Source organism: Pongo abelii, chromosome 13 (assembly GCF_028885655.2).
Source record: "Pongo abelii isolate AG06213 chromosome 13, NHGRI_mPonAbe1-v2.0_pri, whole genome shotgun sequence".
In the NCBI taxonomy this organism is placed as follows: domain Eukaryota; kingdom Metazoa; phylum Chordata; class Mammalia; order Primates; family Hominidae; genus Pongo; species Pongo abelii.
The window spans coordinates 102,415,088-102,427,046 of record NC_071998.2 but is presented as its reverse complement, the minus strand read 5'-3'; the positions used below and the strand labels follow the sequence as shown (position 1 = coordinate 102,427,046).

At 38.4% G+C, this 11,959-nt stretch overlaps 1 protein-coding gene across 1 annotated transcript; it reads left to right on the top strand.

Annotated features, from left to right (window-relative positions):
* Nucleotides 1–235: 235 nt before the first annotated feature.
* Nucleotides 236–1,199, top strand: LOC100460654 (olfactory receptor 2K2). Its single transcript, XM_009244743.4, is given in 2 exon segments — nt 236–576; nt 578–1,199. Coding segments are annotated over 2 exon segments (948 nt in total). The 5' UTR covers nt 236–250.
* The last annotated feature ends 10,760 nt before the right edge of the window (nt 1,200–11,959 follow it).

The following is an 11,959-nucleotide window of genomic DNA, read 5'->3' as shown; positions in this document are numbered from 1 at the left end:
TTTCAAATTTGCTGTTTTCTAAATTTTTTTGTGGAAGAATCAACTTATATACATCAAACCTGCTTCCCCCCCTTACATCAATAAATACACTAAACTGTGATTTCTTGTAGTAAAATTGCATTTATAATAGTGAAAATAAGTTTGTGAGTATTTTCCTAACTAAATGAATATCACACTTTATTCATTTCTTTATGTCCTCAGATTAAATGAAAGGAATAATACTGGAATAAATATAGATGAAAGAAAGAAAATGCAAGGAGAAAACTTCACCATTTGGAGCATTTTTTTCTTGGAGGGATTTTCCCAGTACCCAAGGTTAAAGGTGGTTCTCTTCGTCTTCAGTCTTGTAATGTATCTGACAACCCTCTTGGGCAACAGCACTCTTATTTTAATCACTATCCTAGATTTACGCCTTAAAACCCCCATGTACTTATTCCTTGGAAATCTCTCTTTCATGGATATTTGTTACACATCTGCCTCTGTTCCTACTTTGCTGGTGAACTTGCTGTCATCCCAGAAAACCATGATCTTTTCTGGGTGTGCCGTACAGGTGTATCTGCCCCTTGCCATGGGCTCCAGAGTGTGTGCTCCTGGCCGTGATGGCATATGACCGTTATGTGGCCATTTGCAACCCGCTGAGATACTCCGTCATCATGAACAGGTGCGTCTGTGCACGGATGGCCACGGTCTCCTGGGTGACGGGTTACCTGACCGCCCTGCTGGAAACCAGTTTCGCCCTGCAGATACTCCTCTGTGGGAATCTCATCGATCACTTCACGTGTGAAGTTCTGGTGGTGCTAAAGTTAGCTTGCACAAGTTCACTGCTCATGAACACGATCATGCTGGTGGTCAGCATTCTCCTCTTGCCAATTCCAATGCTCTTAATTTGCATCTCTTACATCTTCACCCTTTCCACTATTCTGAGAATCAGCTCAGCAGAGGGAAGAAACAAGGCTTTTTCTACCTGTGGTGCCCATTTGACTGTGGTGATCTTGTATTATGGGGCTGCCCTCTCTATGTACCTAAAGCCTTCTTCATCAAATGCACAAAAAATAGACAAAATCATCTTGTTACTTTATGGAGTGCTTACCCCTATGTTGAACCCCATAATTTACAGTTTAAGAAACAAGGAAGTCAAAGATGCTATGAAGAAATTGCTGGGCAAAATACCATTGCATCAAACACATGAGCATCTCTGATTGGGTCCCTATGGTTTTACCAGAGATGTGCCCCTGGCAGAGCTCACCAGAGAAATTCTAGACAACATACAACCTCTTAGAACTCTGATTGGATCTTATCTCTATATAATTTCACAGTTATGAGATGCGTACACAGAGTGATTGCCTACTAACAATAGTAGGTTTCAATTTGCATTTGTTAATATTTCCTTTTTGTGTTTTGTGGTTGTGAGGTTTTGAGTTATAGAGTCATTAAATGTTTGCTCCAGAAGAAATCTTGTATATCTTCCGTGCTTTAATCCTTTCTCAAAGGAGGTGGGAGCATAAAGAAACAAAGACTGGCCTTAATTGTGCAAGTGAGAAAACTGAATTTAAAAATGTAAAAGACTAGCTCAACATCACACAACTGTAGAACTGGGACTATGACATCCTTCCGATTTCTTGGCCAGAGCTTGTTGTACCACATGATGGTGGCTGTCTAATTACCCCTCATTATTCAAAACTCCTGATTAAAACTCCTTATCTCCCTGAGTAAGGCATTCAGTGATGCCTGCTTGATTTTTCCACTTGCCAGCCTTGCTTTTCTAAGCACATAAATACTTATGCAAATTGTATCTGCTTTTATGCCAGTATACTACTCATATATTAATTAAGTCTTTTTCATTCATGTTTGTCTTTTTTCTTCATTGGATGATTGACTTCACAGGGACAAATATTCTTGTTATTTTGTACCTTTTCTGTTTACACCAGTCATTCAGTAAATTAACACATTTATCAGCTTTACACCAGTCACTTTATTTGAGAAGAAAGTACTACTTGTGAAAATTATAAAGAAGAAACAAAGGCAATGAGGTATATTGCTTTATAAATACTTAAACATTATAGAGACAATATTTATATTAGTTGTTTTAAATCTTTTATTCACATACAAATATTGCTTGTTAAAAATGCCTTCACTCCCAGATATTCTGATTCAGTGACTCTAGGGTGGTTCCTCAATAGTCTGTAGTTATAGGTAGAGCCCCAAGAAATTCTGATATAGATTGTGCAGTGACCGTACATTGGGAGACATTATTTCCAGCAAAAATTTATCTTTCAAGAAGAAAAGTAGGATTAGTTCTTATTTATCTTTTTTTCCTTTTTTATTTGATTTTTTTCCTTCATTCTTTCTGCCTCCATGTGTACCTTCTTACTTGTATATCTCTATTTCTAGAGTAGGGAAGGGAAGAGGGTTTTGACTGGAAGAATGTAAACTCACTGGACAAATTAAAAATATAAAATACCTTAAAAGTTTTAGCATTAGATGTTGAGTTTTGGATTACTTAACTCTAGCATTGGGAGAAATACCTAATGTAGATGACAGGTTGATAGGTGCAGCAAACCACCATGGCACGTGTATACCTATGTAACAAACCAGCACATTCTGCACATGTATCCCAGAACTTAAAGTATAATAAAAAAAATTTAAAAAATACATCTAGGACTTGTGTTACATGTTCCTAGATGTGTAACCCATATATAAAGAAACTCAAAATAACCATATAGCAAAATTCTGGAGATGAAGCAATGAAACAATTTTTTTTTTTGAGACAGGGTCTCACTCTGTCACCCAGGCTGGAGTGCAGTGGCACGATCTCGGTTCACTGGAACCTCTGCCTCCCAGGTTCAAGTGATTCTCCTGCCTCAGCCTCCCAAGTAGCTGGGATTACAGACATATGCTGCCATGCCCGGCTAATTTTTTGTATTTTTTGTAGAGGCGGGGTTTCACCATGTTGGCCAGGCTGGTCTCGAACTCCTGACCTTAAGTGATCTGCCCACCTCAGCTTCCCAAAATGCTGGGATTACAGGTGTAAGCCAACGTGCCCGGCCAACAACAGGACAAATTTGATGCCAGATTTTGCTGCCAAGAGATGTTTGATAGTAGAGAATAGAATTATGCCCCGAGTAATGGTTTTGGAATGGTAAGGGAAAGCTGACTGGGAAGCATTTATCCTAGAAGTAACTATGTTTCTTCCTAGATACCTCGGTCTTCCCGATGCAATGGGCACAATCATTGCCTGGCAATTTCAGTGTTATGTTGCAGTGTAATTTTATAGTAGGCTTTTATTTGAGTAGAGCTAAATTTTGTTATAATAGAACTGAATTGTCTGCTTTCTGGAATTCATTATGTGTGGTTCTAAATATAAACAGAAATAGCTAGAGCTATAGAAATAACTGAAAGCTTTACTTCAAAGAGGGAACTATGAGAGACCTTGGAGACACAGACTGAACATCCTCTGTAGTCAGTCTGCCAGCTTTGACACAAGGAACTGAGCAGATTGGCATGGAACCAAGTGTTTTAGAACGGGATATAGACCAGAATGGGACAACAAAGCAGATGAGAAATAACCCAGATATCAGAAGAGGACCCAGAACAGAACCTGGGTGAGTATCTCCTTGCAGATCTTGGCTAAGAGAGTAGTAGTTAAAGCCATATGTTCCATAACATTGCTGTGTGCAACTATATATATATGTGTGTGTGTGTGTGTGTGTGTGTGCTTTATATATAATATGCAATACTAAAGTTAATTATTGGTAAAACAGTGCATTCTTTTCTTTGGATCTCAATCAACACTAATTTCATTTGTTACTTTTATAGAGCCTCAGGTAAGAGATCCTTTCGAGGTACTGTTAAAGAGAGGAATATATTTGACAGAGAAGTTAGAACTACCTCTGATGGAGAACCAATTCCTGCATGAAGGATTATGTGACTAGATTTATGCTTTTGAAAAACCTGGTTATGCCACTTCTCTGCTTAAATCCCTTAGCACTGTTTCACTGCCCTAACATTTGAAGTCCTTAAGATGACATGCAAAAACTTTCATAATCTGATTACTCACCATTCACATCTTTTGCTTTAAGCACACCAAAATTCTCTTGTTTCATGAATGTGTTATGCTCTCTCTTGTTACTTTTTTCTTTTTTCTTTTTTTTTTTTTTTTGAGACAGAGTCTCACTCTGTCGCCCAGGTTGGAGTGCAGTGGTGTGATCTTGGCTCACTGCAACCTCTGCCTCCCTGGTTCAAGCGATCCTCCTGCCTCAGCCTCCCAAGTTGCTGGGACTACGGGTGCACACCACCACACCTGGCTTTTTTGTATTTTTAGTAGAGGCAGAGTTTCACCATATTGGTCAGGCTGGTCTCGAACTCCTGACCTCAGGTGATCCACCCACCTCGGCTTTCCAAAGTGCTGGGATTACAGGCGTGAGCCACCACACCCGGCCTCTTGTTTCTTTTTTTAATTAATAGCATTTATCATAATTTGTAATTCAATAATAATTTGTGGGTTTCCTTGTTTGATGGCTATGTCCCTCACTGGTCTGTAGGTTCACTGAGACAATGACCATATGAATTTCATTTACTACTGTATACCCAGGACCTAGCACAAGTCTGGCATAGAGAAGACAGACATTCACTGCATAGTTTTTATAAAAAATTAAGTGCTTACTGAACATTGTTTGAATAAAAATATACATGTAATAAGCTTTTAATAGCTATTCAGTTAGGTACTTGACCATTTCTGTGTTGAATGCCTCTCTTTGATTGCTAGTGGTGGTTAGGTGGTGGTGGTGGTGGTAAGAACATCTATCTAGATTTAAAGAACAAAAATGTCATTAGTTCTTAGCATGGAATCTTTAAGACTAAGTCATTTCATTAACCATCTTTACTTTTCCAATAGAAATGGCACATTGTTAAAAAAGGTAAATATGCTAGAAATTATTGTTTCAGGCCTTTGGCCTCTGGTACTGTATTTGATGCAAATTCTAATGATCAAGATGGAGCATTCTATGTACATTTATGGATGACTCATAATTTGAGTGACTCCAGGGTGGGTCCTCAATAATCTGTTGTTATAGGTGGAGCACCAAGAAATTCTGATATAGATTGTGAGATGACCATACATTGGGAGACATTATTTGCAGAAAAAATCTATCATTCCAACAGAAATGTAGGATTCGTTCTTCTTTCTCTCTTTATGAGAAATAAGATGAACACTGGAAGAGTGTTGGATCTGATGAACACAGGAAGAGTGCTCACAATAGAATCAGTACTTGGTCTGTTCATAGAAGGGATTCAAGCATCACGTGAATGATTGGGCCATATGTCCCTTACAGCCTTGACTCCTCATTTGCAAAATAATAATTATAATAGGCTTTTAGCATTCCTTCATTCTCAGCAATATAAATAGCTGTAATTTTTAGACCTATCTAAACTATCTAACCTTAGAACTTGTCTCAGTGGATAGGAGAAAAGAAGATAAGTATCATTTGTAGATAAGTGACCTGGACATGAACAGAAGCTCTTGGACTGACTTGGGTTATGCCAGTTTTACTCTCTCTTCTTTGATAAGGCACAGAAATAGGAAGTAAATTTTGGGTTGGTATGTGAAGAAAAAGTTGGATGATGTGAGGAAGGGTAGAGAGTATCTCTGGCAAGGGAGCAAAAGAAAACATGGCATGAAGAACCGAAAGAAGACAAACGTGTAGAGGCACGGAAAGAAAAGGGAGGAGTGGGGCTGGGTGCAGTGGCTCAGGCCTGTAATCTCAGTACTTTGGGAGGCCTAGGTGGGTGGATCACTTGAGGCCTGGAGTTCAAGACCAGCCTGGCCAACATGGTGAAACCCTGTCTCTACTAAGGATACAAAAATTAGCTGGGCATGGTGGCGCATGCCTGTAATCCCAGCTACTCTGGGGCTGACTCAGGAGAATCACTTGAACCCAGAAGGCGGAGGTTGCAGTGAGCCAAGATCACGCCACTGCACTCCAGCCTGGGCAACAGAGCAAGACTCCATCTCGTAAGCACATTGAACAGTCATTGAAATGGCTTGAGTGGGGATTTAGCAAGTATTTTCATAGAAAAGTCATTCTGGCCGCCATATGGAGAACTGATTATAGAGAATAGGAGTGGACACAGGGAGATCAAGTTGTAGAAAATTGTAGTGGTTCAGGTGAATGTTACTGGAAGCTTGGACTTGCATGGGGCAGTGGAGAAAGTAGGCAGATTTGAGAGCTATTTAAAAAGTAACCTCTTAACAATTTGAGAGGTAACATCAATAGGATTAGACATAGGCAGAGCGAGAGGCAAAAACATCAAAGATGACTCCTAAGTTTCTTGTTTGTAGAACAGAATATTGATGGTGTCATTAACTGACACAGGGAATCCTGAAAGAGGACCAAATTTGAGGTTGAAAGGTAGGTCATGATTTGTATTCTAGACGTGCTGAATTTTCTCATGATTTTGAGATATATGGTGGAGATATCAAGGAGTCAGCTGGATGTGCTAGTCTGGAATTAATGAGAAAGGTCAGTTTGGAGATACAAACTTTGCATGTACATGATAATTTAAGTAATGAACATGGTTAACATTAACTAGGGAGAGAAAGTAGAGTGAGAACATTGCCTAAAGTGAGCCTAGGGGAATGCTAATATTTAAAGCCAACCAGTTAGGAAAAGTTAACCAAGGGGCACTGAGAAGAAACAACCCCTGAAGTAGGGGGAAGATAAAAACTAGGAGACCACTTCCAGCTTTGGTTGAGATGAAGTAAGCACGTTCCACTCTGCCTCTCCCCCTGATAGCAATTTAAAACCCTAGACAGAATGCATGGGGCAGCTGAGGACTCCTCCACCCCCACCCCCAATATGTCTTGGCTGGGTGACTCCAGTGCAACCTGAAACCCAAACCTACACAACGGGGAGAGACAGAAAGTTCTAAAAGAAGCTCTAAGAGAAAGCTCCTTAAAAAGAGGGAAATGGGGTCCCTATGCATCAGAAAGAGTGAAGTAAATGCCCTGATTTTTTTCTGTTATACCCAAATCCCCAGGAAATCCTGTGGTGGCGGTGGCAGCATCAACAGTGGTGGCCGTACAGGCACCTAGAATTCTCAGGAAGAAGAACTCTTCTCTTTGACTACAGGAACTGTGGTCCCAAGAAGATGGGGGAGTCCCTATTCTTCCCTTTCCCCCCTCTATCCTTTCACCATTTGGCTCCTGAGACAGATGCAGTTGTGAGACGTGCACAGCAGAGTGGAGAAATAACAGCCCTGGCTTTTTAGCTAGAGAAGGAGGACTTTTGGAGAGTGGAAAGTTTCAGAAAGATCATGGAGAGGAGGGAGTCAATTAAGTAATCCCATAAAGTTGTATATAAACACTTGGGCCACCTTCAAGTGGAACATGAATTGCTATGACCCTAAATAGTGTAACAAAGGCTTTGAGAACTAAACTCTGTAAAGTAGGCCACTTTTAAGTCCCAAATATGCCACTGGATGGCATGCATACAGGGCAGATTTAAATAATGCTGCAAAGTCTCTGAAAATTTAGGTAACAGTGAACCATACCTTAAAGAAGATGGGTAGAACCTCATAGCCTGAGCCCAACCAGGTCAATGCCTTGTTGAAACATACACACACAAATCATAATTTTCTTTTGGATTTAAACAAGAGCCAGAGTCTCATGACATAATATTCAAAATGTCCAAGATGTAATCCAGAATCACTCAACACATGAGGAATTAAGAAAATCTCACTATCTTGCAAGGGAAAAGGCAGCAAATACCAACCCCAACGTTACGAAGATGTTGAAGTAATCAGATAAAGGCTTTAAAGCAGCTATTATAACCATGCTCCAGGTCGTAAGGGCAAACATTCTTAAAATGAATGAAAAGAAAGAGAACCTCAGCAAAGAAACAGAAGTTAAGAAAAGAAACAAGTGGAAATCTTGGGATTAAAAAATACAACTAAAATAAAAAGTGTACTTAATGGGCTCAATTACAGAATGTAGATTACAGAAGAAAGAGTCTGTGAACTTGAAGACAGATCAACAGAAATCATCCAAACTAAATAACAGAGAGAAAAGATTGAAAAAATATGTCCGAAAACCTAACGCTTATCTTCCAGTTGTTTTCTGAAGAAAAAAATGATAATCCATGGCTGGGTGCGGTGGCTCACGCCTGTAATCCCAGCACTCTGGGAGGCGGAGGCAGGCGGATCACCTGACATTGGGAGTTTGAGACCAGCCTGACCAACATGGAAAAATCCCGTCTCTACTAAAAATACAAAATTAGCTGGGCATGGTGGCCCAGCTACTCAGGAGACTGAAGCAGGAGAATCGCTTGAACCCGGGAGGAGAAGGTTGCGGTGAGCCGAGGTCATGCCATTGCACTCCAGCCTAGGCAACGAGTGAAACTCCATCTCAAAAAACAAAAAAGGTAATCCATGAAAAAAGTGATTGATACTCAAGCAAAACAACTGAACAAATGCTTTTCCTCAAGGTGATTATGAAACTTCCAGATGCAGCAGAGCTGCATCCTTCCCATTTTGTCACAGTGACTATTAAAAACACATGTGCTCAAAGGTCAAGATTTAATAATGTTATTTTTTTTTTTTTACTGCTTCATCATGTATGCTTAAGTGAAACTGGATTTTTTTTTCTATGAGTGCATTATGATGAAGAATACAATAATTACTAGTATAGTTAGGTGCTAGTGCTTTTATTTCTACTACAGTGCCATCAGTTTTATTCACCATTGCTTTTGCAACATTTGCAACCATTGAAAATATCATCAAGGTAAAAAAGTAAGAGAAACTTTTTTGTATAATTATAAATATTGTTTTGACCTCACAGAAAGGGGCTTGAAGACTTTCAGGGGTCTGCATACCATTTGTGTTAGTTTTCTATTGCTGCCATAACAAATTACCCCAAACTTAGTGGTTTAAACAATACAAATTTGTAATCTTACATTTATATAGGTCAGAAATCTGACGAGTCTCAATGGACTAAAGTCAAGGTATGGGCAGAGATGTATTCCTTTTAAAGGGCACTGGGTAACAATTGTTTCCTTGCCTTTTCCAGTTTCTGGTGGCCACCCACGTTTCTTGGCTGATGGCCCCTTCCTCCATCTTCTAAGCTTTCTCATACAGCAGCACCCCGATTCTGCTTCTGTCACCACTTCTCTTTCTCTGACTCCCTCTTATGCCCCTCTTGTCCACTTTTAAGTCCTCTTGTGATTGCACTGGGCCAAGCTCGATCATCTTTCTGTCTTACGGTCAGCTGATTAGCAACCTTAATTCTATCTTCAACCTTACTTCTCCTTTGCCATATAACTAAAATATTCATGGATTCCATGGATTAAGACATGGACATCTTTAGGGGCCATTATTCCTTTTGCCACAACTTGATTTCAAAATAACTGCAGTAAGAAACAAGAACATTCAGAACTTTTGGATTTCTGAACACTGATTCACAGCTTACTCCAATTCCCAGAGATCCAGAATGATGCTGCAATATATGTATCTGGCTCCGTGGCTCAGGCTAGAGTGCAGTGGTGTGATCATAGGTCACTGCAGTTGCAAATTCCTCGGAGCTTCCTCTTCTGTTTTTTGAAATAATTTTAGAGGGTTGGTGTTACTTTTCTTTCGTTTTTTTCTTTTTCTTTTTTTTTTTTTGAGACGGAGTCTCACTCTGTCGCCTAGGCTGGAGTGCAGTGGCACGATCTCGGCTTACTGCAAGCTCAGTCTTCCGGGTTCACGCCGTTCTCCTGCCTCAGCCTCCCGAGTAGCTGGGACTACAGGCGCCTGCCACGCCCGGCTAATTTTTTTTTCTTTGTATTTTTAGTAGAGACGGGGTTTCACCGTGTTAGCCAGGATGGTCTCCATCTCCTGACTTCGTGATCCACCTGCCTTGGCCTCCCAAAGGGATTACAGGCGTGAACTGCCGCGCCCGGCTGGTGTTAAACATTTTCTTAAATGTTTAGTAGAATTCACTAGTGAAGCCACTTGGTCCTGGGATTTTCTTTTTCTACAGGTTTTTGATTTTTAGTTCAATATCTTTGTTACTTACAGGTTGGTATAGATTTTCTGTTTCTTCTTGAGTCAGATTTGGTAGTTTGTGTAGTTTCCAAACTGGAAAGGAAGAAGAAAAATTATCTCATTAGGTAGATGACATGATGTTATGTAAAAAAATTCTTAACAAGTGAGCAGAAAAAAAAAAAAGAAAAGAAAAACAAACTATTAGAGGTAATAAATGAATTCAGCAAAGTTATAGGATCTAAGATTGATGTACAAGAACCAGTGATGTTCCTGTAAGTTAGTAGTGAACATTCTGAATAGAATAAAGAAAACAATTTCATTTATATAATATCAAAAAGAATAAAATACTTAGGAATAAATTTGTCCTAGAAGTTGTAAGACTTGTGTGCTAAAAACTATAAAATTTTTGAAATTAAAGACCTAATTAAATGGAAAGATATTCCATATTCAAGTACTGGAAGACTTAAGATACTCCCCCAAAGTGATACTCCCCAAAGTGACCTACAGATTCAATGCAATCCATATCAAAATCCTAATGGATTTTTTTTCATATTAAATTCTAAAGGACACCAAATAGCCAAAACAATCTTGGAAAAGAAGAGCAAATTTGGAAGACTCACACTTCTCGATTTCAATATGTACTATAGAGCTACAGTAATCAAAACAGTGTGGTACTAGCATAAAGATAGACATATAGGACAATGGAATAGAATTGAGAGTCTAGCAGTAAATCCATACATCTGTTGTCTACTGGTTTTTGACAATGGCACCCAGAACATTCAATGGGGGAAAGAATAGTCTCTTCAACAAATAATGTTGGAAATGCAGGATATCCACATGCAAAAGAATGAAGTTGCACCCTTACCTCATATTATATATACATATATATAATTCACATTATATGTAAAATTCACATTATATATAAAATACACATTATAGATATAATTCAGTATAGTGAATTATATATTATGTATTTATATATTATAACATACATATTATATAATATGTAAATTGAAATATATTTAAAATAAAATAAATATCAATTAACAATAAATTAAAATATATAATATACATTATATAATTATATAATGTATATGATAAATATATAATTATATTATATATAAAATAAATATTATATAATTATTATATATAAAATAACTTATATAATTATTATATAATATATAACAAAATAATATATACTATCATATATAATTATATATTATATATGCAAATATAATTATATATATTATATATATAATTAACTAAAAATAGATCAAGGACCCAAATGTAAAAGCTAAAACTCTTGGAAGAAACAGAGGGGTAAATATTTATGACTTTGGCTACAATAATGGTTTCTTAGATATAACAGCCAAAGCCCAAGCAACAAAAGAGAAAATAGATAAATTGGACTTGATCAAAATAAAAGACTTGTAGCATCAAAGGATACTATTAAGAAAGTGAAAAGGAAACTCACAGAATGGGAGAAAATGTTTGCTAACCATAAATCTAGGTCCTGGATTTATGCTAATCATAAATTAGATTCTAATATGTAGAATATATAAAAGCCCTATAACAAAAAGAGAAACAATCCAATTAAAAAGCAGGTAAAGGGCAGGCCTGGTGGCTCACGCCTGTAATCCCAGCATTTTGGGAGGCTGAGGTGGGTGGATCACCAGAGGTCAGGAGTTCAAGACCAGCCTGGCCAACAGGTTGGTCTCTACTAAAAAAAAGAAAAATTAGCTGGGCATGGTAGCACGCACCTGTAATCCCAGCTACTCACAAAGCTGAGGCAAGAGAATCGCTTGAACCTCGGAGGCGGAGGTCGCAGTGACCCGAGATCAAGCCACTGCACTCCAGCCTAGGCAACAGAGTAAGACTCCATTTCAAAAATTAAAAATAAAAAATAAATTAAAAAAGCAGGTAAAGGACTTGTATAGCTATT